The following is a 27,808-nucleotide window of genomic DNA, read 5'->3' as shown; positions in this document are numbered from 1 at the left end:
CGCAAGCTTGACTGGAGTCATGTACCACCTGTAAATCATTTTCATAATGTTTTCTCGTAAGGCATTACATGCCGTGAATTTAATACCTGTGGTCCATAACTGCTCCCAGTCAGCAAACAATGTCATGACCTATGTCCTGTGCCCATCTAATCATAGCTGGCTTCACTGTCTCATCTATTGTATTCCACTTCAACAGCAAGTTATACATTCTTGATAAATTCTTAGTATTGGGTTCTAACAGTTCTGTTTCGAATTTCGATTTCTCCACCTGGAAACCGATTTTCCTGTCTTGTTTATAGGCCTCCATTATTTGAAAATAATGGAGCCAATCCCGTACCTTGGACTTTATTTTCTCAAAACTTTGTAGTTTAAATTCACCACCTTCTTGTTCTAAAATTTCAGAATATTTTGGCCAGTTAGTTCTCATATTAAGTTTTTTTACCTCCTTAGCCTCCATTGGTGAAAGCTTGACTGAGCATTTTATCCTTACAACAACAACAAACTTGTGAGGCAGCTTAGACTGAGAGGGAGCGGCCTGCCCAAGGTCACCCAGTAAATTTCTTGGCTGAATGGGGATTTGAATTCTGGTCTCTCAACCAGGTCCTAGCCCTTCACTCTAAGCACTACTGGAACATACTTTTGTTTAGCCATAGTCTCCTAGAGCGAGCTCCAGCCAAGCCTCATTGGCAATGGCTGTAAAATGGAACCAAGTCCCCTTGCATGTAGTGTGCAGCAGAAAACTCAGGGCAGGGATGCTGCAGCCTATTGTGGCTCTTATCTGAAGAGCACACCTGCCTGAAACATGCATTTCCAAAACCCACCCCAGCCTTACATTTCTCAGTGTGCACTTTGCACTCTGAAACCTAACTTTCACTCATCCTAACTGCACTCTGTGTGTTGCCATTGGCTGTCTCTTTAAGAAGCTGGCAGAACCCAAGCCAAGAAGGAGGGATAAGGAAGTTGGGGGGGGGCACTTTTTATTAAGTTTAGGCTGTTGTATTGGAGAGGCACATCTTTGCTACTCATAAAAAATGTATTCCCACGTCTCTTGAAAACACATAATTGAAGGGGAAGGAAATTAAATCAATGGACTCTTTTGGGGTTTCCGGCAGAGGCAAGGGTTGGGGGCTATCTCTGTCCAGATAAGAGTTGCAGTTGATTTCTTTGCATAAACTGGGTTTTTTGTTTTGTTTTTTAATGCTGTTAATCATGGAGGCCACTTGGTCCTCCAGTGGCAATGCCAGATCCAAGAGCACTCTCAGATTACAAACCTGATCCCTTTAGGCCAGGGTGGTGTAACCTGCTCCAGAATAGGCTGAACACCAGGAGGCTGGACGAGACAAACCACCAACAAATCTCCTTTTTGTCAGGTTTATTGACTATCACAGGGAGGCCAAAGCACAACACAGCCCTTTGTGCTACGTTTCCAAAGCTGGGTGAGCAGGGTGGATTTGATTTAAATCACAGTTTAAACCACAATTTAAATCAGTAGTCAGTAAGACTCGATTTAAATCACTTTTTTTTTAACAGAAAGACTCATTCTTGCTGGTATAATCTTAATTTTTACAACCGGATGAAGGTTTCATTTTTGGAATAATAAATGCTACCTACATGGAGGGGAGATGGGGGGCAAAGGGGAGGCCGGCCGAGTGTCCAGGGCGGCGCTGTGCTGCTCCTCCCAGTGCCACGTGTGGGCAAAATGGGGCTAGTGCCATTGTCCCGCGTGCTCCACTTTCGGAGGCAGCAGGGGCTTCTCAGAGGGGGATTGGGGCCCAAAGGGGGCGCACGGGACAGGCAGTGTCCTCAGCCTCTGCAGGCCGCTGCAGCGACCTAGGAGGTCGGTCTGGAGGGGAACAAAATGAGACTGGGCTGAGCAGCACTGGCCCTTTCCTTTCCTTCACCCGGCCCCCAGCCTGCAGCCAATTGGCCAGCTGGGTTGGGGGCAGGGCGAAGACCCCAAGGCAATGAGGGTGGCGTCTCAGACCTGGGAAGCCCTGCGCCAGGTTGCAAACCCTGCCCTCCTCTTGGAGGGGAAGGCGGTAATTGTTGATAATTTTGTCACCCCCCTCAGGGTTGACACCCAGGGTGGCCTGCCCCACTGCCACCCCCTTCCTACGCCTCTGTGCAGGTGAGGAGAGGCGTCCTGTATCTGTGCCCTGTGCCTTGGAGCTCAGTGGCAGAGCACCTGATGAGCATACAGACATCCCAGGTTTGATCCCCGCATCTCCAGCCACAGCTGGGAAGGGATCCCTGGGAAAGCCTGAAACCCTGGAGACCTGCCACCAGCATAGAGTGCTGTGCTCGAGGGACATAAGAGCCTAAGAAGAGCCTGCAGGATCAGGCCCATGGCCCCTCTAGCCCAGCATCCTCTTCTCAGAGGGGCCAACCAGGTACCTGTGGGAAACCAGGGGGCAGAACCTGAGCCCCAGAGCAGCCCTCCCCCTCTGGTGGTTTCCAGCAAGTGGCATTTGGGAGCCAAGTCATCATGGCTGGTAGCCGCCGACAGCCGTCTCTTCCAGGATCTGAGTCAGTACAAGCCAGCTTCCTATGTTCCTGCCTCACAGTTTCCCATTTGAAAGCCAGTGTAATTATTTCCTTCTTGCAGCTGTTTCTAAAAGGCTGGTTTTCCTCCTCTTCCCAGGTTCCTCCTGGAGCAGTTCCTTGTCAGCCAGGCCACGATCCCAGCTGTTCATCCCGGGGAATGCATCTTCATGTTGCCTCCCTACCTGAGGACGGCTTTGACCCTTGACACTGTTCGGCTGATGCCACAGAATCAGCTAGAAAGTTATTTCTTTGGGTGAGTTCTCTGTTCAACTGGAAGGTAAAGAATATATTGTGGGCCTCAAGGAAGTCACGGCTTCAGGCCAGAGGGTGCAGGAGGCCAGCTGATGTAGGTCTGGTGTTCACTGAGAGGGTCAAACCTGTCCCTGGTCTGTACCATTTCAGCCTGAAGGTCAGTGAATAGCCGAATGCTCCTCTCTATTAAAAAGAGTATGCCAGGGAGAAGAGATCATGCCTAGACTTCTCTTTGACACGCTAGCTTTCTGTGTGCAGGGATTCCCACCCACCCCTCCCCATAGAGAAGAAGAAGAGAAGAGTTTGGGTTTGATATTCCGCTTTATCACTGCCCTAAGGAGTCTCAAAGCGGCTAACATTCTCCTTTCCCTTCCTCCCCCACAACAAACACTCTGTGAGGTGAGTGAGGCTGAGAGACTTCAGAGAAGTGTGACTGGCCCAAGTGTAGAGACTTCAAAGAAGTGTGACTGGCCCAAGGTCACCCAGCAGCTGCATGTGGAGGAGCGGAGACATGAACCCGGTTCCCCAGATTACAAAACTACCACTCTTAACCACTACACCACACTGGCTCTCCGTGTGGCTTCCATCATATTATCCTTCTGCCTGCAGTCTGAAATGGTGTAACTCAGGCACAAGTTGATCACTTCAGTGAGAACTAGGCCAGTCCCTTAGTCCACTCTTTCAAAATTCAGGGGATTCTATTTCTGAATCCACCTCTGGGGAGCAGTATACATTGGTATGGTAGTGGAGATTTCGCCATGGCCTTGATCCAGGACTCCTTGGAGTTAGAGTCCTCTAGTCACTGCCACACCAAAGAGGAGATGGATTCATTCCCTGGCCCTCCCCTCATGTCGGTCTACGGACATCAGAGCCTGCCTCCGTTCCCCCAACCCCCCAAAGAGACACACAGACTCCTTGGGGGACCAAGAGAGCCCTTTGGAAAGATCCTCACAGCTGGGAACCCCATTCCCCCGAAGGAGCCAATGGCTGCAGATGTCAGTGCTGGTCCTGTGGCTGATCAGGAGGCAGCAGGGAGGGTTCTGCAGTAAGCGACTCCCTAGCTCTGCTATAAAGCTCAGCCTATGGCTGCAGGACCTTGCTGAGACAACCTGGATGTAAGGCCTCAGTTGTAGGAGCACTAGCCATGGTCCTGAATCCACACGATGACCTCCCCCAAAGATGCCTTGCCTTGGGAACCAGAAATGCCCACCCTTCCTTTGCTCAGACCTTCGCCCCTCCTCAAGAGTGAGCATCCCCACAGATCCCGGGGACATGCTTATTGTGGAAGTAGAAGCTGGAGGAAGATCACCTGTGGATCTTGGGGACATGAACTTCCTTGACTGAAACATCTCTCCGCTGAGGAACACAGCCTCTTACTGATCACATGGCCTAACCCCTCATCTTTCACAGCCTCCCGTGGGGCAGAAGTTGCTCTCGTCTCTTGCAGAAGAAGCCTCCTGTCCCCCTGCCTGCCTGCCTGCCTGCCTGCCATTTGCTGAGCATTTTACTCGCTCGAGTGAGTGATTTGAACGATGTGGACACAGATGATCTTCCCAGGTCAATGTTGCTTTCCCTGTCGCTGGCAATGGGGGGCCTGCAGCCATCGTGAAAATTGGCTTCAGAACAGCTTAGGTTTGCTTCCTCTTCTCTTGCCTCTGGGTCGCCAGCCAGCATATTGTTTCAGCATCAGAATGAATAACTAATGGCCCTCTGCTTTGCTGGGGCAGCAGTGAGGCCTGGATCCTGGTGAACACATTAAGCCTTGGTGAAATTTGGAAGCAGTGAGGAATTGGGCAGAAGTGGGAATCCAAGTGGCCTCCACCAAGAACACAAATTCATACTTTCAGTTTGCAAAGATGGGGAGTTTTTCTTTCCTTCTTCCTTCAGTGGAGGAACTGAATCTCTCCAGCTGTGGTGTGGCCCCCCTTAAAACCTGGTCCTCTTTTAGGTAGCCGCAAGGCCCTGGTGGAAACAGAAGAAAATGCTAAGAGTTTATTTTTCTCTTTAAAGTTTTCACCATATGCAGAAAAGGCAACCAACTTTTAAAAAGCACCTTGCAACTGTGTTCTGCAGGGGCCATGGGCATACGAAATTGCAAGTCTGTGGGTTTCCATGACAGTGTGATGGTGATTCACATACCAAATAGTCTTGTTTCTGGAGTTGTAAAGAACCTTTTCAGACAATTGAGACTGGAAAATGGCAGAAGCAGACTTAATGTACTGTCAGTTTAGCTTGGTCTGTTAATGCAACAAGAACTGTTCAAATCAAAGAACTGGCTAGCCTGGTGTTTTGCCTCTGACAGTGGCCAGTCACTATTGGAGCACGCAGTTCCCATCATTCAGTTCAGTTCCCATCGTTCAATTCAGTTCCCATCGTTCAGTTCAGTTCCCATCGTTCAGTTCAGTTCCCATCGTTCAGTTCAGTTCCCATCATTCTCTGCAAAGAAGGATCGATTGACAAACCACTCTGAAAAATGTAGCACTGTGAAGGGAGAAGCTGTCTCCGAACACCTCTCAGCACCTTTAACAACGACACTTCCCAGGCGTCTCTGGGGAAACCCACAACTGCTGAATGTGGCAAGCTGCCTCTTTAAATGCATAGTGCAGCTGGGACCTGATTCCTTCCGCGGGGGTTTTGCCCAGGGAAGTGCCTGGCATTTCCCTTGCCTGTCTTGGTGGGTAGAAATGACAATAGTGCCTGTCAGTGGATGTTCCTGATTCAGGGTGTGCATCCCTCCTCCCCTCCCTCTGTCAACCGCACAACTCCCCTCTTGTCTGACATCCTTGCAATTCTGCTTCCAACAGTGCCATGCAGCTCCTCCAATTAGCAGAGCCAATGCGGGCTAATTACTGTCAGAATCTCGTTCAGTGCAGCGGTTTCCCACCACCCTGCTTTTTTGGAGCTGAGCAAAGCAGTCGCTTCATTGTTATTCTGGCGCAGGCTCCACTGTGCTCTGCGGGGGGGGGGGGCTCTCAATTGCCATTTATCATAGGGATGCTGTGCATTACAGGTAACCTACTTTTGCAGCTCTGCTAGAATATTCACGAGTTTGTGCTGCACATATTCCCATACAAATGAGCACATGGGCAAGGCACATGTGTGAAACATGCATGTAGAGTGAAAGGAAGCACTCTGGTTGCAGTCCAGCCTGCCCATAGTGTGCTTCCAGGTGGGGTTCAGTGTTGCCAGCAGGCGTTCTTAATTTTCTGTAGAAAGGATAAATCTGGATTATATGAGGGGGGAACTACGGGCTGTCACATTGAAGCCGATTGCGTCACATGGGCACTGCAGAAAAACCTGTGCCATCCTGTCTCAAAGCTCCTGTGCAATCAAAGGCACAAGCATATTGTCTCTGCATGCGATGAAGATTGAGCCAAGAGATGGACGGATCCATCCATGTCAGTTTCACATGTGCTCATTCATATAAACCTGTGCTGTCGTTTTTCTGCAGGGGACGGTTGCTGTGGCAGCAGACCAAGGTGTTCTGGATTAACTAATCCAGAATAAAGATTGTCTCGCTTCAGTGTTCACTGTGTCTTTCTCAGATTAAATTCCCAATCCTGCAAATCCGGCAGTAAACCCCACTGGGTTTGATGGGGTCACACTTGAGTATACAGAGGATTTTTTCATATTTGTATTTTTTGATACAACAGAACAAAATAGCTCCAGTTCTAGAAAACAAGTGAAGGCAATTCCCTGCTGGCTTTGCTGAGCTGTACACACCCACACATATATATGTCGGAAGCCTACCAATTTGTTCTCAGGCAGCTGGGGAGAAATTTCTTTTTCTCGTCATGCAACCCAGAAAGAGGTAAAAAGAGAGAAAGAAAACGCAACACGCTGATTTATTTTTATCAAATAAAATACTGCCAATCATTCTAAAATTACATAGGAAGAGGTAAAAAAAGAAGATTTTAAAAAGAAAATAAGCCAAGGAGTAAGGAGAAAATTTACAGGAAGGAAGGAACTGTGATAGGATGCAAGAACAGGGCAGTTTCAGAAGGTCTTGGGGGCAGCATAAAATTAGGTTGAGTGTGGATGTGGCTGCTAGGTTGTAGGCTAGATTGCTGTACTTCTTGGACCATCCTCAGTGGCATTTCCAGTTCACTTTCCCTTCTTCCAGTGATAATCTGTCTCTTACCACGTAGGAGCTTCAGCAGCATCTGAGAGAACTTGGACAGAGACTGAGCTTGTCTGTCACTGCCAGGCTCCAGCCAAACAGTCAGCACTTTCCAAACTGTGTGTTAATGTGTTGGCTGTAGTGTGTAGGTGTGTTGCGCAAAAGCTCCCCGTGCTCCTGCCAGGGTTGCAAAGGGGTTAGTTTAAACTCTGGTTTGCTAGTAAAACTGATTTGCTGTATCGCAAAATGATGCATGTCTTAAGACTGTGTCACCAACGTGAAAAATTAGGAAAGCTTTGCATCAGACCATCAAAATAAGTCAGATGGTGCTGCCTGACTTTTATAAAAGCTCTGCCCACAATGCAGCTACTCAGCACTTCTTCCAGGAACTGCCAGGGCTACAACCAGGAGCTCACAGTTCTTTGCGCAGGTGCCCTATGTGGCTACAGGTCAGAGCGTCATCTTGGGAAGTGAAGCCAGGCTGCCCATTGGTTCTCCACAACTAGAAAGGGTGATAAACGCATCCTGCCTTTGCCTGGGCAACAGCTGTCTTCCTGCCTCTGGTCTCTTCTCGTTCTTGGCTTGGGATAGGGGCAGGGAGCAGGAATTCAGTTCATTTGCATTTTTATGCAAACCTATGTAATTCATCCTTCCCCAAACAGTACAGAACTGAAGCTTAGCGATCCTTCGAAATTTATGCTTTTCTGAATTTTGTGACACACTTCTCCAATCAAACAGTGTGTGCCACATATTAGGGGAAGTGTACGTTGAAATGCATCTCTTAGTGACAATAGTATGCAAAATGAATTATGATAGAATAATTGCTTGCAGAAATGCATATGTTAGGAGAAATTTGCACTAAAATGCTGGTGGATTTTCTTGAGGAAAGTGCAAAAATGTGGAAAACTGAAGTTAGGATTGGAAAAACAAGAAACTGAAATGGAGACATTGGCCTACTCTGGTTCCTGGCTCCCACTGGACACTCAGCTCTGGCAGTGACTGAGCACCCGACATGCAAACAAGCCGCGTTGTTACAATGGTGGCCGTCTTTCCCTTTCTAGTATCGTTTGGATTGTGTGCCAAGTCTCTGAACCCTGGACTAGGACGTTTCTGCATGGAAATGCCCTCCTGACACCCCTCAGGTCCCGACACCCACTCTGTCATTTACATAGGCTTGCACAGCACATTTCATTAGCATGTGCACCCAAGGAATTTATTTAGTTCAACAAAGGAAAGAATTGGGGGGAAATTGCAAGACAAACAAAGAAGGACAAGGAAAAGAGGCAAAAAGCTAACAAAACGTCTACAACAGGAGCAGTCAAGAAGTCAAAACAGAATTTTTCCTGCAGCGAAAAGGAGCTGTGCCAAGCTGACTGGGGCACGTTCGATCTGGAGGGCCAAGGGCAGGGAGGGGGGCTTCTCCTCCTCCTTGCTTGCGTGCCATAAAAGCAGCCTCTCACCCCTACTAATATCTCTCCACAAAAGGCGGCAAGCAGAGCTCAGGGGGAGACAGAGCCATGAGACAGACACAGGCAGAAGAAAAAGGCTGGAATGGATCTGCAGCTTCTGTCTGAGCCAACAACAACAACAACAACAACAATTTATTATTTATTCCCCACCCATCTGGCTGGGTTTCCCCAGCCACTCTGCAAGCGGCCTCCTCCCTTCCCACTGCTTCCAGAGACAGACACAGGTAGAACCCTTTTCTTCTTCCTGCGTCTCTCTCTGCTTCCCTCCCTCTCCCTTCCACCTTTGTTGCTCTCCCCTTGCCACTCCCCACAAGTCGTGGCAACTGAGGGGGCCGAGTTGCCACTCTGTGCTCCTGGCCACAATCCCCAAATCTTTTTGAAACATTAGGCTGTGCCTGGGCACACCCTGTGTGCATCCCTATACAGTGGTACCTCAGGTTAAGTACTTAATTCGTTCCGGAGGTCCATTCTTAACCTGAAACTGTTCTTTACCTGAAGCACCACTTTAGCTAATGGGGCCTCCTGCTGCTGTCGTGCCGCTGGAGCACGATTTCTGTTCTCATCCTGAAGCAATAATCTTAACCTGAAGCACTATTTCTCAGTTAGCAGAGTCTATAACCTGAAGCGTATGTAACCTGAAGCGTATGTAACCTGAGGTACCACTGTAGTTACTTACTCTTTGACTTCTATGTTTCTGCACACACACACCCAGCATACCCACCTCTGTCATCACTTACCTTGGCCCCAGGTTGCTCTCCTGGCTGTAGGGGCTTTGCTGAGTACATAAGAGATTCAGGGCACTGACCCCTAGATACATATTTGCACGTCACCTAATAGGTACAGACGTAACTTGAGTAGTTGAGTTTCACAGAAAGCGAGCCAACTAATTTCCCTAGGTGAATTCCCTAATTAATCTGCCACCCCAACTCCAGATCGCTCCAAATCAGATCTGCTTCAGTGCACTCATATCCCCCACATGACTCTTTAGATAAAGTCATCCTAATTTATTTCCCCAAATTTAATACCTTACTGCATAACCCAGATCACACACACCCAGTTTCCCCCTCCAAAAAAATTCATCAAGTAATATTCACCGCTTTTACTACTACAACAACAATAACAACCCCGCACACACAACATTTGGGGTCCCATGAGCCCCACCCCTACCAACCCCCCACCCATGGGTCACTTTTCCTTCTTGGATTCTCCTTGAGCAGAATTGGCCTTTTGGAGCCTTGTGGTCCTGACTAGGCTGATCTAATACCTACATCAGCTCCACACAAGCAATTAACCTCTGACCTGGCCTATATTTAAATGCCCTTTCCATTATCCGACAAAGGCCCTTTGGATTCCAATGACACGAGGCAAGTCTGTGCTTTCCTTGTAACTCCATGCTCATCAATCCCCTTTATGTCAGGATCCAGCCTCGCTCCCCTAAGGGCTGACGCTGGACTGGCTGGGAGACAGGCAAGGCGAATTGGAGGCCAGAGCAGCCAAGCCCAGCAGCTGGAATTTCGGACAAGTCACTCAGGCTATTGAGAGGCCTCCAGACAGGCAGGAAGTGGGGCACAAGGAGGCCAGCTCATCTTCCTTTGTGCAATTAAAAGAAGAGTTGCAGCTGGATGACCCTGAAGTGACTGATACTCTGCAGAATTTGCTTGCTTTGTGTTTGGGGGAAAACAGATTCAACATTTAAGAACAGTAGAGCCCTTTTGAAAGTGCTCCCCCCCCCTCTTTCAGTACATGTGTGCCCTTTTCTGTTCTGGGGCAAGCTCTGGAAACCAAATTCCACATATTTGGAATCGGGGGGGGTGGAGGGACTAGTTGTGGAGGGTGCCTCTTGGCTAGTGCCCGTGATACCGCCAACTCACTTAATGCTGCAATTCCTAGAACCCCCTGATTCCTTGGTTCTGGGGGCAAAATGAGTTGTTCTTCATGGAGTAAAGTTCCACTGGACCCTTCCGCTCCTCCATCCATCAGACAAAGAAAAAAATGTGTTTGCGTTTCACTTTTGCATGCGTGAATCTGAATGCAAACTCTGCGTTTCAGAGAATAAAGACTCTTTTTTTCCTAGCAAGCCAGAACCTTGAGCTCTTTTCGTTTCCAAATTTGCAGCAATTCCTGCTGAGGAGAAATTCATCAAATTGCCTAGACGCAGTCAGGGAGCGGAATGACAGCCTGCGTGGCCCAGGGGGGAACCATCACTACGGATCATTATGTTCTGAGCAGCTTAAATATATTTTGTCCCAGAAAAGTATGGCATCAAATGCTCTGGAAAGATTTATTTGAAAAACAGCCGCTTTTAGGGGGGCCGCCGGGTGTCTTTTAAATTGTGTTTTCTCTTTAATGCACAAGACTTCTTCCTGCATCTTTTATTTTCACTTACAGGAGTTGTTTAGAAATAATGCTCTGAAGGAGTGACTGGCTTGGGGATTTTTTTCCATTTCTGAGGTGCTTTTTTTCTTTGTTTACCTCCAACTTGATTTAGACGGATGGATTTGTGAGCCCCGGGAGAGCTTAGCACAGAATCACAAGAGCACCCCCCCCCCTTGTCAAAAGAAGGCCTGGGGGGAAAGGTTTCTCCTGAAGGCTATGTCCCCCTCACTCCTCCTCTCTGAAGAGCAGCTGTGTCCTTTGATCAATGAACAAAGTATGCAGAAGAGGAGTGGAGAAGCTGTGGGTTACAACCCCCCCCCTTATCCCTGAGCATGGGAGGTGCCAGCTGGGCGGGGGGGGGGTGCAGCCTGCAGCCTCCCAAGGGCCAAAGGTTCCCCTTTCTGGCCACAAAGACAGCTCATTCACAAGACCCTGTTAGAGTGGGAAGGTGGGGTCTGCAAATACAGTCCAATCTAAGAGTTTGCCTGTTCCCAGCAGAAACCCCACACTTCCTTTTTCTTTTTAATAAGATTTTTAAAAGCTTTTTCATCATACAATAAGATAAAATAAATTAATCTAAATAAAAACTGAAACAGAAAAAAGCAAAGAAAACGCAGAGTCCCCTCTCAAAAGTAGCTTGCAACCAAGGCTTTTTTTTCAGCGGGAACTTGCCGGAACTCAGTTCCAGCACCTCTCAGGTTCTACGAGAACAAGGGAAGTGTTCAGGGTGAGTTCCAGTACCTCTTTTTCTAGAAAAATAGCACTGCTTGAAATGCTTGTCTCACAGAAAGTGCTGGACGCTCCTAGCTCTTCTCACCTGGGAGCTTTCCTTTCTTCTCCCAGCCTCTCCCCCTGGCAGGATTCCCTTCCCCATCTCTCACGGGGGGGGGGGGGGGCAGGGCTGCCTTCCTGTGTGTGATCCTTGGATCCCAATAATGGCCCTGAGCAGAGACACCAAACGAAAATAAAAGAAGAGAGCAGAGAAAACAGAAGAAAGAAGATAAAAAGAAGCAAATACAGTGGTACCTTGGGTTAAGAACTTAATTCGTTCCAGAGGTCCGTTCTTAACCTGAAACTGTTCTTAACCTGATGTACCACTTTAGCTAAGGGGGCCTCCCGCTGCCGCCGCTGCGCGATTTCTGTTCTCATCCTGAAGCAAAGTTCTTAACCTGAGGTACTATTTCTGGGTTAGTGGAGTCTGTAACCTGAAGCATCTGAAACCTGAGGTACCACTGTAATAGAAACAAGAAATAAAAAGGACATCCAATTTTCCACCTGTCAAAACCCCACAATTTCCTCTGCAATTTAGTGAGCCGAGATATAGAACCATTTGGAAACATTTTTCAGTTGTGCCCTCTCTGGTGGAGTCGGATCAGACCACAGGCCTTGCAGTCCCAGTACTCTGTTTCTGGTGTGTGAATGTGACGTCTTGCCCCGCTGTGCATCCTCAGGGTCTAATACAGAGGCATAGTGCCCCTGCAGGTGGAGGTTCTTAGCTGTTGTCGTAGTTGGTTCACTTCTGTGTTTCCTTTCTGCCTCCGCGCTTCAGGGGAGGGGCCGTGGGGTGCAGGCATCCTCCTTGCATGCAGAGGTCCCAAGTGCAGCCCCCAGCATCTCCAAAAGTTTCCTGCCTGAAACCCCAGAGAGCCACTGCCAGTCAGTGTGGGCAGTACTGAGCTAGGCAGCCCCATGATCAGACTCAGCAGAAGGCAGCTTCCTGCGTTGCGTTCATCTCCTAAGATGCCCCACCTATCCTGTGGGCTGGGTTGAGATTTGAATGATGGTTGTTGGGGAAGCTCACAACCCTATTGATCCTCAGTACTCCGTCCCTTTCCCCTCTTTGTCTCCAGCGCTCCATTTGCCCTCCAGGTGGCGCTCCTCCAAGACGGCTTCCTTGGCGCCCTCTACCACGGCACCTGCCACTGCCCTCAGCCTCTCCTGCAGTGGCTTTTCCAGGTAAGCCAAGCAGCCCAACTGCAGGCAGAAGGCCTTGCCACTAGATGGCAGCAGTGCCCAAGGTGGGACTGCGTTGGGAGGCACCGTTCATCCCCTTTTGAGCTCCCAATAGTTCAGGGCACACTGCCAGGACACTAATCAATTAGCATGGTTAATCCACTAAAACGTTAATCACTGGTTTTAAGATGCAAGTCTGGCTAATTGGGCAAGTCCTCAGCCTTGTGGAACAGACGCCTTTGGGCTCCCCAAAGCACCTTTGCTTGACTAAGGGCAATTGGGGCAGGGGGCGGTGGAGGGGATCCTGTATCTCCCAAGCGCATCAGGACTTTGCGAAAAGGATGTTCAGTGCTGCTGGTGTGCCGAACAAGCCACACGTTGGTTGAAGTGGCCAGTGCTAGCAAGCTGACGCATATCTCGCATCATTATCGTGCCTAAAGGACCCTCCAAGTTGATTGAGAAGGAGGAACAGACTTGTAAATATTGTTTGTCCCCTGTGGGGTGGAACTCGGTATTCATTTTTGTTTCTTTGTATTTTGCATTCTCATTTTGTATTTTTATGTTGTGAACCACCCTGCAGTCTTTGGATGAAGGGTGGCATACAAATTTGTGTATACTGGGGATAATGGGATTTGTGTGACTAAGGATAAGGGGATTTATAGTCTGTGGCCTGGAGAGGCCACAGGTTAGTCATGCCAGCCTGATAGGGCATTGCCCGTTTTGCAGATTTGATGGATGCAAAGTTGAAGATGGATGCAATCCTTTCAGAGCTGTGAGGCTGCTTTGAAGCACTCTATTCAAAGCAGAGCCGTGGCAATGCGGGGGCTAGCTGGGTGTTTTGCCCTGGGTGAAGCCTCCAGAGCGGTGCCTTGAGGCTCCCAGCCTGTGTGTGTGTGAGCAAATGCACTGGGTCTCTGACCTGGGTGAAATAAACCCTAGTTTCACCCCTCCTTCAAAACATGCAATTCCTGCCTCCCCACCCCCGGTTGAGCTCTGGAAAAGCAAAAGATTCTGAACATCCAAAGCAGAAATCGTTTATGATTGGTGCTGATTGGCTAACTCCCACCCTCACGGCAGCTTTGCACTTTTTAAAAATGGTTTATTGTTTCAGGTGGTTATTAAAGTGACAAGTTCATGCAGTGCTTTAAAAGAAAAGGAAAAAGTGGACAGGCTGCATGAAGCATTTGAGGAACTTAGTTCACTGACTTGCATGTCTGTCATTGCAATTGCAATCTGGAAGGAAGATTCCCTTGTGTCTGTGGGACGTGCTCGTTGGAGCTCTTTTTCAGACTTTATATCCATCTTCATCATCCAGAAATGGCCTTTCCTAAGTCATATGGCATGTTTAAACCACATCAAAATAGAATGCTGCAACTTTGCTTTCCTGCCTTTAAGGAAACTGTATTTCTTTGAGGGGTTTGGGAATTTCTAAAGCTTCCTTAGTCTGGGTAGCTCCTTTGTGGGCCCTTTGCTGCCCAGATTCTGCCATCTAGGCTGACTCCCCTGCTTCCGTTCTGGCTCCTTGATCCACCAGCCACCTGCTGATAGCACAAACTGCCTCCTTTCTCACTTGAAGTCCTGCTCAAGTTTTCTAGCTCCTGAGCTTTCACCAGATTCTCCCTACATGTCCCATAATTGATTCCCCACCCACCCTAAACAATGATGATGATGATGATGATAATAATAATAATAATAATAATAATAATAATAATAATTTATTATTTATACCCCGCCCATCTGGCTGGGTTTCCCCAGCCACTCTGGGCGGCTTCCAAGTGAATATTAAAAACAGTACAGCATCAGACGTTAAAAACTTCCCTAAAGAGTTTCAGATGTCTTCTAAAAGTTTGGTAGTTATTTTTCTCTTTGACATCTGCTGGGAGGGTGTTCCACAGGGCAGACGCCACTACTGAGAAGGCCCTCTGCCTGGTTCCCTGTAACCTTACTTCTCGCAATGAGGCAACCGCCAATGAAGACTACTAACTTGACTTTCAAACAAACAAACAAAAACAGAAAGTTTAAACAGCTTCAAGTTCTCAGGATGCCAAATTTTGTGTCATAGCAGATGATGATAGAACTGTATCTGTTCAGGCATTGCACACAGCCCCTCTATTTGCAGCATACCTAAGGAAAAGCAGCTCTCAGATAATATTACCAGGAACTTACTATGGAGTCCCCACACAATGTTCAGGAAGTCCTGTTGCCTTGGTGTGTCCAACTCCAATATCACATTCGGTCTCAGCTGTTTTCCCACTCAGAAACAGGAGACGTTTTGGTTCAGCTAGCCTAGCATCCTCTTTCCAGCAGTGGCTGTGGGTAGCCGGATATCTCTGGGAAACCCAGAGCAGACCATGGAGGCAAGAGCCCTTTTGTGGTGGCCTGTCTCTTAATCTGGTGTTTCTACTTACAGTATCTCTCGTGGCTAGGAGCAGTGGCGGACCCTGGGGTCTCAGATTTCAGCTGCACCCTGTGCAACACCAAAATTTGGTGCCCCCGCCTCTTGCCTTCCATTCCACATCATAGTAGTGGCATGCCCTGAAGCGCCCCAAGACTTTGTGCCCAGTGTGTCATGCTCCTCTAAACCCGCCTCTGCTGGTAGAGCCTGGTAGACCTCTCCTCTTCAAGTTTTCTAGTCCTCTTTTAAAACTACCCTGGACCCCCTCCAGACTGGTGTCTTTTGCAGGTATATTCATTCTGCAGCATGTCCCAATAGGGCATTAGTGATGGATTTGTGCCATTCTGTCCACACATAATTCTGCTTTATTAGTTGTTCTGTGATACTTTCCCAGTATTACTGCCTTGTTGCCATATGGAGAAGCACTCCTGGGCTATAGTGCAATGAAAGTGGGACATAAGATTGACCAGGACATTTGTGGTATAAAAAGTTAAAGGATTTCAGCAGGAGACTATGGCACACGCACCAATCGGAAACAAAGCAGAGTTTCCCTCCTGGAAACGTTTGCAGGCACTAACGGTACCGAAAACGGGATAACATAGAACGACCCTGATGCCATCATGAGTGCAAATAATCACAATAAAAAGAATGTCTGGAATGGGCCCTAAGCGAATGCCCATCATTACACCTTGTTTCACAAATTCCACTGAATAAAACAGAATTCCCTTTTGTAAGTCCTAAATCAATTGTTGACATGTTTTATTGAGTATCCCTAATATACCGTAGTTTTCGCTCCAAAACACGCACTTTTTTGGTCCTAGAAAGTAAGGGAAAATGCCTGTGCGTGTTAAGGAGCGAATGCACGGATCGGAGCCATGGCTGCCGTCAGTCAAGCAAAGCGGGAGCCGCTTACACACTCTACGAGGCTCTCGCTTTGCTTGCTTTAAAGCGACCTGGAGCGGAGGGAGGGAAGGAGAGCCATGGCAGCAAAGCGGGCAGCAGCCACTTACACGGGAGGAGGGACAGACGCTAGCAAAGGTCCGTGTGCTCTCTAAACAGAGCAATGAGGCTGCAGAGGGATGGCAGGAAAGATAAAATTTAAGCAACCAGCAGCAAAATAAAACCAACCTCGAGCTCTGAGCCACGCAGTGAAAACCAGGAAGTTAAAAAAAAAAGGCTGGGGATGAGGGAGAGGGGAAAACTTCGCAAATCCCCGCGTCTCAGCTGATCCGCTGGGAGCGAGCAGCTTGTTTTCAGGCAGGATAGATTCGAGCATTGTCTGGGTCCTAGTGCCCCTACCACTTTTTTGTGCTCCATTCTATTGCTGCTGGTGGATGCTTATCACTCAGGCTACAAGGAGGAGCGCTTTTACACAGCTAATGGTGAATCCCCTGCAATCCAAGTCCTCCTCACTTGCTCAAATCTATTCTGCCTCAAAACAAGGAGCGGAAGGAAAAGGCTGCAAACTGTTAAATGGAAAAAAAACCCAGGCACAGGGCAAGTACCTTAAGTATACCTTTAAAGCAACAGTGCTCTTTCCCTCCCTCCTCCCCGCTCAGCTTGCCGAAAAGCTCCTTCTCCATGCGTGCTCCTTGTCCCTTGAGTGCTTTTCCTTCCCTCCCCACTTAAAACGTGGTTACAAAGCACGGATCCACATGGATCCTCAGGATTTTTGCATTGGGCTACCCCAAACTCACCATCAGATCACATGTCTGTGGCCACAGCATGAACCATAAAAATCATGCACCCACTGTTTCATTCAGAATATTTTTTTCTTGTTTTCCTCCTCTAAAAATTACGTGCGTGTTATGGTCAGATGCGTGTTATAGAGCGAAAAATACGGTACTCAATACTCAAGAAAAGGAGAGGGAGAGAAAGCTTTCCAGCCTCTCCTATCCAGATGTTTTGGGCTGCAGCAGGACAGCTGGGCTGGCTGGGGCTAATAGGGGTTGCCGTCCGAAACATTCCATTAGATGTGCTGGAAGTCCAGCTGCATCAGGCACCTCCTGCACCCAAACTGTTTTCAGCTTGACATTATAGGAAGTTGCTATGTAACTTTAAGACCTGGCACCCGAATTGCTTCTCCCTCCCTGTCGCTTTTTCATTTAGACAGCAAGCCTGCGAGCCAGGAGTGTCTTGCCTTACTTGGTTGCATGTAGCCTGCTCTTCCAGTGCTGTAAATAAATAGAACATCTGAAGTCTGCTGGGTTGGGGAATGTTGCTGTGACCTCACCCACCCCATCATCTAAAGCCCAAACACTTCAGCCTTATCTTGGGGTGGGGGTTGTGCTTTGACATCTTAGTCTTAGTGCCCCCTCTCTCCCCCTTCCCAGCACTGATCCCATTAACTATGTACCCCAAAATTTGGGATCCACTCCAAACCTGTTCCAAAGTTTTGCAGTTAATTTGCAGCATTTTTCAGCGAAAGCCCTGCCCACAGGTGTTAGTTACAACCCCTGTGATTGATGTATTTGATTACTCAGTTTGTGGGGCGCTACAAATTGTGATGTTTTCACTGCAAAATGCTGCAAAACAACTGCAAAACTTTGGAACAGGTTTGGAGGGGATCTCAAACTTTGGGCTTCATAGTTAGTTATCCTCCCAGCGCATCCCTGAGCAGACTGCAACTATGAGCGATCCCAGCTGCTTTGGAGCTTCATAAACTATGGACCCCAAAATCTGGGATCCCCTCAAAACTGGTGCCAAAGTTTTGTAATTGTTTTGTTGTGAAAACCCCAGATTTTGCAGCACCCTACAAATAGAGTAATTTAAACTCAAAATGGGGGCCATGGGTATGACACCAAAATCCAATGCTTTTCAATCCAAACTTTGGCAAATGTTTTACTGCATTTTGCATTCCACTCATGTAAATCCCATGAAAATCCCATGTTTTTGCAGCATCCCACAAATGGGGCAATAGACCCTCAAACCCGGGGGTCGCAGGGTCCCCCCAAAACCCAACATTGTTTGGTTCACTCCAAACTGGCGCCCTTCTTTTTTATTGTATGGTAAGTTTATAAGTTTAAAATCCACATATGTATCAGAGTCAGCAGATTCTGGGGTTTGTAGTTCATGGAGTTGGCTGCAGGCACAAGCAAAGGCCATTTCTCTTTGCCCTTGGAGCCCTCCTGCACATCCGCCAACCCCTGTCCCGCTTCCAGCTCTCCCTGGCTCTGGGGATGTGGGGGCACATTGGCGGGGGCTGCCTTTGAAATACATTCTACACCTCCCTTTCCTTCCTGCCTCACATCACATCCAGCCAGATGATAATGCCGCGCATTTACAGAGAACTCTCCCTGCTCCCAGCAGCACTTGGGCAGGCTGGGCTTGTCTGCCCCCCAGGGAGGAGGCAAGCTGCACTCCACTTACTTTCACCAGTGGGCATGGCGGGGTGGATCTCTCGATCTCTCTCACCACCCTACCCCCCCCCTCACCTGTCATATGTCACACAGGCAAGTGGTTAGAGTGCCAAAGACCTGGGAAACCCAGGTGAATATCCCCCCCACACACACACCCGTAGCTGTGATTTTCATGAATGCATTTGTTTTGTTCTGTGGCAAAAAAGCAACTAATGAATTTAATGCTGTAACACAGGAGTAGGCAACCTAAGGCCTGGGGGCCGGATGCGGCCCAATCGCCTTCTCAATCCGGCCCATGGACGGTCCGGAAATCAGCGTGTTTTTACATGAGTGGAATGGGTCCTTTTATTTAAAATGCATCTCTGGGTTATTTGTGGGGCATAGGAATTCGTTCATTTCCCCCCAAAATATAGTCTGGTCGCCCACAAGGTCTGAGGGACGGTGGACTGGCCCACAGCTGAAAAATGTTGCTGACCCCTGCCTTTAACAGGTAAAAGGTACCACCTGTGTCCCCAAATGCTGCAATAATAGTAAGGACAGAACTGAGAGGATGTTTGGAATTCACGCGGAGGAAGGGGAGGAACATGAACAAACTGCTCTTTGCTTGCATCCCGTTAGCTCAGCTGCACGGTCAGGAGTGGGCCAAAGCTCCCTCTTGGCCCATGTCCCAAGGTGTGCAGGCCCGAGTCAGCAAGTGACGCTGATGGCTCTGCAGCCGCCCCTGAGGTCCAAAGGCAGCTCTCAATTGCCAGCCCAACTGGGAATGCTTTTGCAGGTGACTGGCACCTGAGAGTGGATGTCAGCTGTGCTGATCCCTGTGGCGAAGGCAGAGAGGCCAAACATTCTTGCTGGATCAGACTGGAGTGGGGTATCTTCTTTTGTGGTACACTTCTTGCTTAGAGGAAGCACTTCCTGTCTCAGGGAACTGATCTCTACTTACAGCCATTAGAGTTAAGATGGTTGGCCGTCTGCCATGTGTTACAGGAATTTATGTAAAGGTTGGGGGGGGGGGTTGCCCCTCCAGCAGACATCACACACACACACTGACTACCAAACGCAAAACATCACTCCTGCAAATGTCCCCACAAAACACTTCATCACAGTTTTTCCCTATCTCTATTCAACAAATACAACAATTCACTGATAAATGTATTTATGTCCTGGCTCACTGGGAAAACTTTAGAAAGTCATATAAAAATGCTCCAGTATGGATTTGCACCATTCCAAATTTGTTCTGTTTGGGAAAGGAATGGTTACCAAGGAGGGAATCTGGGATGTGAGCAGCCATAATCCCTGAAACCTGGGATCAGGCACACAGCAGGCTCTTGCACAAGACTGGCATCCTGGCAGATGGGTGCCAGACAGGCAGTCATCCCATGGACAATGGCAAACCACCCAGGAATGGATTAGGTCCTCAGTCAGGGGGAAACCAGGAACTTGTAAATATTCCTACTGTATCACTTGATGGGTGTGTGGTGGTGGGCAAGGGAGGTTGGGGGCAAACCTGACAAACTGGTTTCTACCAGAAAACCCCTCCCTGTTTGTGACATATGTATGATGTATCTGTGATGTATGCATGATGCTTCACCTGAGGTATTTATGGGAAAAGGGAAACCGTATAAAAGAGGAAGCATCCTTTGTTCGGGGCTTCTTCCTGCTTCTTCTGTGGGGTGGCTGGAGGTCCTGTTGCAACAGTCTTTTAAATAAAGGTCAAGCCTACAGGCTGCTGCTTTGCTCCTATTTTCTTGGAATTTTCCTTTTACACATGGATGCTTTAGCTGAGATTCCTACTTTGCAGGGGGTTGGACTAGATGATCCTTGGGGTCCCTTTCAGCTCTACAATTCTGTGATTCTATGGTCTACACAGGAACTGAACGCAGATAATGCTTATGGGGAGGACTTAAAATACTTGAAAGTCCTTCTGTATCCAAGAACTTGTCCACACATGTAAAAGTATATATTTAAGGAAAAATGGATGCTTAACATGTGCAAGGGATCTTTGATGCAGGAGAGGGGGCTGTTTTCCAACAAATACCCCCTCCCCTCCCACTCATTTTAAGGCAGAGGTGGTACAACGCAAGCCTGGGAGGACTCTGCCACACGCCCTTCCTCGGTGTTTGAATCACCTCTGGGACATTCTTCTGATGCATTTTCTCTCACGTGCTGCTGGCCGCTGCTGTAAGTAATAATTCCTGCACAATGTTTGGTGGGCAGGGAGCATTTTAAGTTCATAGTGTAGGTGTAATTTATGTGGTTGCTGCGGGTTCATGCATCTTAATCCAGAAGGGGCTGCAACAATGATCTTGTTTCTCCTACACAACTCCAGGCAGAAAATATCACCCCTGCTGTTCCATGAATTGAGACTATTATACCTTAATGACTCAAGAGGTGAACCACATAGCCCAAAGCTTTTCGCTTCTCCGGCAGATAGATGGAGAGAGTCAGGGACGCCTGAGCTCGGCGCTGGCATTACTATGCGTTGCAGCCAGTGCCATCTTTGCCTGTTGCATGAACTGGCCCAAAGTGAGCCTGTCCCCCCCCCCCCAAGGAGCTCCAGGTGGCGCACATGGTTCTCGCCCTCCCCATTTCCTTCTCACAACAACCCTGCGAGGTTGTGGGCTGAGAGATGGTGACTGGCGCAAGGCCACCCTGTGAGCCTCATGGCTGAGTTGGGATTGCTCCCCCCAAAGGAAACACATCTTCAAAAGAGAGGACAAAAAGGGTAACATATTTGCATAAATTTTACATATGCTCATTTAAAGTTGTAAGTCAAATTGTGAAATAATTACTGTAATTTAAGTAGCAATGCAATCCAAGTCTCCATGCAGTGGCCATTGTGCCTGCTCAGTCTGCTTTCCAGGTGGTGACTTTGGATGGGCAAATTCAAAACTGCCCCCTCCCCTCTTTCTCTCCTTAGGGTTCTTTCTCATTAAACCACACTTAGACACGAGCAAAAGACCTCTGGCCTGTGCATAAATCATTTCTCTTCTTGCCTATGGCACTCTTTCCCCCTTGGGTCTGGTGTGCTCTCACCTGGGGTGGCATTTTGATGAGGATGACGATGTCTGGATGTTGCAACACACACACACACACACACACACACACACACACACACAACAAAAGAACCCCCCAAAGGCATGAGCAGCGCTGAGTCTACAAGGAACGGCTGTGTGCAAACCCCCTGTAGCCCCCCGTCCTCAGAACCTAAGAGCCTGTAAGCAACTGTCAGCCCAGGAAAAGGTGGCCCCTGCTGCTTAATAGGTGTAGTCCTTGGGTAGGCAAATTAAGGCCCGGGGGGCCGGATCCAGCCCAATTGCCTTCTAAATCCGGCCCGCGGACGGTCCGGGAATCGGCGTGTTTTTACATGAGTAAAATGTGTGCTTTTATTTCAAATGCATCTCTGGGTTATTTGTGGGGCATAGGAATTCGTTTTTTGTCCCCCCCCCAAATATAGTCCGGCCCCCAACAAGGTCTGAGGGACATTGGATCGGCCCCCTGCTGAAAAAGTTTGCTGACCCCTGGCGTAGTCTAAGTCCAGTGTCAATTTTTTACTCTGTATACTACACTGCTGCCAGTGAAATACCCTGAGGAAGATTTGGAGCTGCTTACACTGAGTCTGACTAGTCATCCATCTAGCCTTAGGGTTGCTGTTGTGGCACCCATGGGTGCACGTGCTCCCCCCAAGCCTTCCCTGCTGCCTGTAGGTTCTGCTTCCCCTGCTAAAATTAGGCTGGAAAGGAGTATGCGAGGTTGCCATGTGTTTGGTGTATCCACTACAAGTTTCTCTGGTCTGCAACTGTGCCCATTGGCCACCAAAGGTTAGCAGCCATTGACTAGCCCAGTGCTGTATACTCTGACTGGCAGCTGCTGAGCCCCATCCTGAGGCAGAGTCTTCCCCCAGACTTGGCATGTGAGATTTGTCTAACTGCAGGAACAAAAGTTTGGACTCGAGTTCTGAATACAAACCCTATGGGTCTGACTACTGGAGATGAATAAGAAGTGTGGGGCTATCCCCATGGCACACTGCTGGGGGGCTCCCTCGGGGCATGCGGTAGGTCAGTAGTGTCGACCAGGGACAGTCTGACCTGAGCCATGTTCACACATAACGCTGACCGTTAACTCAGCTTGGGCAAATTAATTTGTGTGCAAGCTGGGTGAAAGGGCCCTCACACTGAGAGCTCCTCGCAGGGAAACAAATCACAAAGTGACAGGCTTAGCGTTGCCTCCAGTGCTTGAGATTGGTTGGGAGAAACAAACCACCGTACTGGTTCAGACATCATGATAAGCCAGTCATTCCATGGTTTGCAGACCAGACCCTCCCTGTGTCCCGATTTTCCAGGGACAGTCCCAAATTTACAAAAGCCATCCCTAAATGGTCCCTAAATGTCCCGTTTTTCCATAAGGACGTCTCTATTTCACTTGGAGAAATGTTGACGGGTATGGAGTTATGTGACCCTTGAGCCAAGGAGATAAGTAACTAGACAACCTTTAGAAAACATCTGAAGGCAGCCCTGCATGGGGAAGTTTTTTAATGTTTAATGTTTTATTATGTTTTTACTGTATATATGTTGGAAGCCACCCAGAGTGGTTGGGGCAACCCAGTCAGATGGACAGGGTGTGTTGTTGTTGTTAAAAAATAGGATGTCCCTATTTTCATCAGACAAATTTGGTAGGTATGTGTTAGATTCCCTGCTGGATAGAAAGCATGGATAGAAAGCTGGATAGAAAGCTTGTGCACAGGTTCATTTGCCTAACTGTAGCTAATGGGCAGCACCCTGACTGAATGTGGCCCCAGTGTGACAGTTGCTCCACATGGCCTGTGTGGTGATGGTGGAGTATTCTGTGTTCAGACACTGGTCACTTCCGAGGCCCAGTTTACTGAGCTGTCACTCTGGATTGTTTGCGCAGCATTTGGGAGTGGTTAGATGACATCAGCCAGTTTACCCAGCATTCATTCTGATTTCCTTGCAAGGTGACACAGTGCTCCGTTAAGCATCCTGTTGGCAACTTCCACCTCCTCACACTTCTCTCCCAGACCTCAGGATGAGAGATCACCCTGGATCTTTCCTCTGAGAACAAAGGAGCAAGCATGGCTGCCTTTCACTTTTCTGGGTTAAACAAGAAACTTTTCTATGCAGGTTATTTACTTCCTATAATAAACAATTTTCTTATTTTTCTCAACCATATCTATCTATGAGTGATTGCAAAAGGTAAAGTGTACGCTGTAGACTAATTCACAAAGTTATATGTGAAGCCACTTTCAATACTTGTTTGTACCTTTTAAGGTTTTTGAGTCGACATACTGGTACATCCTCATCCTCATCATTATTATCATCATCATCATCATTTATTAAATTCGTATACCGCCCTATATCTGAAGATCACGGGGTGGTTTCCTGAATGAGCCTCACTGACAGGAACTGCCCAAGGACACTTCTTCCACAGCTCTTTTTCATTTCTTTTTTTTCTTAAGATATAATATTTTATTAAGTTTTATCCAAGAAAGAAATTACATGGGGGGAAAAAAACACAGAACAAATAAACACTCAAGCAAATAAACATTCAAGCATAATACAAGAACCAAACAATTAACATGTATGAAAAACAGAGAAAAAACAAGAAAAAAGAAAAAGAGTAAAACACTAAAAAGATTCAAAAAGTTAAAAATAAAAACCCCTCTCTTTAATTTTTTACCGTCCATAAACTTATTTCTTTGACTTCTTCACACCCCCCTTTCTTGTATTCCAGTTTAGAATTAATTAGCAAATTCCTTCATTATTTGTTCCTGATTTTTATCTGATATCTATCCCTTCTCCCATATTCTTATTTTACCTTTTTTACTAGAACCTCTTCCTTTCATTTCAATGTCATCAACATTCAAAAATTTTACAATGTTTTTGTAGATAGATTTTAAATTTCTTCCAATCCTCTTCCACCAACTCTTCTCCCTGATCTCGAATTCTGCCCGTCATTACAGCTCTTTTTCATTTCAGTGAGGCTCATGCAGCAGAACTTCTTCTTGGACTGAGCCTGTGTTAAGGCGTGGGAAGTGAGTGGTGGGCCGTTTTGGATTTTCTGCATCAGGTATTAAGATGCCTCACTCCAACTACCTCACAGGCTGTTATTACAGCAAAGGCACCCACCTCATGCCAGGTTGACCTCAGTTTCTGGAAATCCTGTGTCTTGTTGTGGTGAAAGTTCCTATGTTCTGGCTTCTTGCAAGAACAACGAAAAGACCTTGCTGAGTAGGGAACTGTTAACAGGTTCTTGGCTCAGAAAAAGGGATGAGGCTTGCAGCTCTGCCTTCATACTCCTTGTTTTCAAACACGTCCATCTTCACACACCCCTGCTTTTTCTCCCTTGATGGCACTCTTGAGAACATCATGACGACAATGGTGCATTTGTTTGTTTTTCCAAACCCACAAGTGTCTAGCCCTAATAGGTGAAGAAAGAATACCAAAAAGTGCATTCCCTTGGAAGATGAGATAAGCTGGGTCATGTTTTAGCTTGGTAACAGAAAAAGCAACAAGCCTGTCATTGCATAGAAAGTTAGCATGTCACGAGGAAGGTTGTATGAAACCCTTCTCCTTGCTTTGGTTGAGTTCTTCTGCAGAGAGTTCTATCCATTCAGACAAACAGCCCTCCTAACTTAGATCCTGACGTCTAGGAAAAGCTGTTACGACTTGAGTCTGCTGTGGGCATTTCCACACAGCAGAGTTTCATGTGGGCTCAGTGCTGCTGACACATGCAAGTTTTGCACACCATCAACATGGCATTGGCCTCCTCAGTATGCCATTCCCATATTATTTTCCCATTTAAAGCAGATTTACCATTTCCAGGGGAAATCCAGTTACTCAGCCCCATGGAAACAGTAAATCCAGATTGAGAGAGGACTGGGAGGAGATATGGAATGTGGAATGGCATTTTGATGAGGAGGAGGCTGTGTGGATGTTGTGAAAAAATCCCATGCCTGAGATGAGCAGCACTGAGTTCATAGGGAACTGGAACTGGAAGTGCCCTGTGTGGATTGGCCGCCCATTGTCCTCTTCATGGTGCTTTTCTGATCTCCTTTGCTCTGCCAGCACATACACCAAGTTAAAGAGGATCCAAAATTACCTGTGCGGTCAACTCAAATTCTACTACCAGAACCCCCAAATTCTGTAACTGAGATTTGGAAGCAATATGGGTCTGTTGGGCCAACTTAGAGCAGAAAATAGCTGAATGATACATGAAGTGAAGGAGTCCCTCGTCCCTTTTCTGGGATCCAAGGGCAAACCAGAAAACGTCTGGGGCAACTGAGCATTGCTTGTAGGGCAGTCTTCACCTTTAGCCCCCCAATGTTTTCAGGTTTTCCTACAGCACAAGTGAGCATTAGAAACTCCAATACTTTTCTCCCCTGTCCCATTCCTGACAGCGACAATTATCGTGTGGTTGTTGTCCCTGGGTTTTGAGTACCTTGTTGTACTCCATAAGCTTTTCACAAGCCACCATGTTACAGGACATGGCATTTTTGAGTATAGCTTCCTAGATCTCTGTTCTGGCTCTGTTTCCCTGTCTGTCATGGAGGGATGAACAAATCTATCAGATTTCCTCATTTTCCCCAATCTTAAATTCATTTCTCCACATTCCCACAGCAATTTCCATTAAAAAAAAACACATTTAAATTTCCCCTAATATGTATGTTTCTATGCAATGTTGATAAATATGCATATTTTTGCAAGCAGTTTCTCCATAACTTAATGGATTTTTATATGGTATTTCCACTGATTTAGACATTTTATATGCATTTTTGTACACATTACTTGGCTAGAGAACTGCATGACAAATTTTAGAAAGTGTGGATTTCAAAGGAAGGCTGTGTTACAATTCACATATTGTTTCAGAAAGTGTGGATTTCATCAGTTTGCCTGCAACGGAGAACTGAGTTGAATTGCATCCCCCCCCCCCCGTCCCCGCCCTCCCACTCTGCCAGCATTTCCTTTCCCTTCCTCCTTGTCTCTTTCTCATTTGCTTTCCCACCTCCACTTCCCCGTCTTTGGCTCTCTCTCACCTTCCCTTCTTCCATACAGCACTGCAGGGAGAGTCTTTCACTGCCATCCCAACGGGATTCATGCTGCAGGCCTACCCAGCTGCCCAGGACAAGAGGGGAATTGGGAGGGCCTTTGGTCCTGCTGCTGCTCCAAGCTCCCCGCCTCCCCATAAGTGGCTATGCGGGCACACACCCCTTCTCCAACTGCTGCATCCCTCTGGCTCCCCCTCCTCCAGGCCTAAGAATGGAGTCGCCTAATTGTTTAAGCCACACAGAAAGAGGCACCCAGGTACTAAATTGCAGGGTTGGAGCTGCACTGGCAGTCAAACAGCAGGCCTGTGACAAATGCAATTAAGTGCAGTCTAATGAGCCTGGCCAGATGTGCTCCACCACAGCAGTGCGAAACTGAGTGCAAGAGGATGAAAGAGGGAGACTGAGAGGGACATGAAAAGGAGTCCTGAGGTTGCCCAGTCCAAGCTTAGCGGCTGGTTTGACCCTGGCAGAACAGAGATCAGGAGGTAGATAAAAGAAGAGTTGGGGGAGGGAAATCTTATTAGGAGCTGTGGGAAGAGTGGGGTGCTGATAGCCGCCAGCAGGGACAGCCAGCTTCTGGGCAGGCTCCAGTCTCCAGGCAGAGCTCTGCCACGTGGTGGGTCTTGGGTCTTGTCAAGGTTGGCAGGTCTGTTACCACCACAAGGCAGGAGCTGCTCCAGGTCAAGCACTGCTGGAACCAAGAGGAGCTGCACAAGAGCACAGGAGTTCCAGACTGAACAGAGAAAGCTTTTTTACACCACTTCAGAACATCGGCCCATATAGCCCAGTACTACCAACACTAACCGGCAGTGATCACTTTCAGGCAACCTGACTTGGAGGTGTTGGGTGCTGAAACCGAGATGTGCCAAGGCTCCCTTGCACCCTGGGAAAGGAGCTGCATTGGCTCCCCACATCACCTGCCCCCTTGGTAAGGGACTAATAGCACTTGCTGCCAGCCGACTGAGGAGGGCGCCCCACAGGACTGCTGCGATGGCCCCCGCCAGTGACCAGATTCCTTCACTGAGGTGCCCAGAGGAACTTCAGTATGCTGATGGCAATGTAGTGTGCGCACACTCAGAGGATGACCTTCAAGCCACCCTAAATATATTTGCAGAAGTTTACAAAAAGCTTGGCCTGTTGCTCAACATCCCAAAAAACAAAATGCTGCACCAACAAGCACAAAACAACCCCTCTGCAGTGTCACAAATCCAACTGGTGTAAAGTTGGAAAATGTCGATCACTTCTCCTACCTGGGCAGTTCTCTTTCCTCAAGGGCCA

At 47.8% G+C, this 27,808-nt stretch overlaps 1 protein-coding gene across 6 annotated transcripts in view; it reads left to right on the top strand.

Moving 5' to 3' along the window:
* Positions 1-27,808, top strand: part of FAM178B (family with sequence similarity 178 member B) — a 209,065-nt gene that overhangs the window by 37,909 nt on the left and 143,348 nt on the right. For all 6 annotated transcript variants that reach the window (XR_013842003.1, XM_079988992.1, XM_079988991.1 and 3 more), the window contains 2 exons: positions 2,642-2,797; positions 12,612-12,717. Coding sequence is in view for 5 of the 6 variants with exons in the window: in XM_079988992.1 (XP_079845118.1) it covers positions 2,642-2,797; positions 12,612-12,717 (262 nt within the window). In the remaining variant the exon portion in view is untranslated. The remainder of the gene's footprint in view (positions 1-2,641; positions 2,798-12,611; positions 12,718-27,808) is intronic.

The sequence above is a fragment of the Podarcis cretensis genome, assembly GCF_951804945.1.
Source record: "Podarcis cretensis genome assembly, chromosome: 8".
NCBI lineage: Eukaryota > Metazoa > Chordata > Lepidosauria > Squamata > Lacertidae > Podarcis > Podarcis cretensis.
Note: the sequence above shows the minus strand (reverse complement) of the source record. Positions and strands in the feature narration are given on the sequence as shown.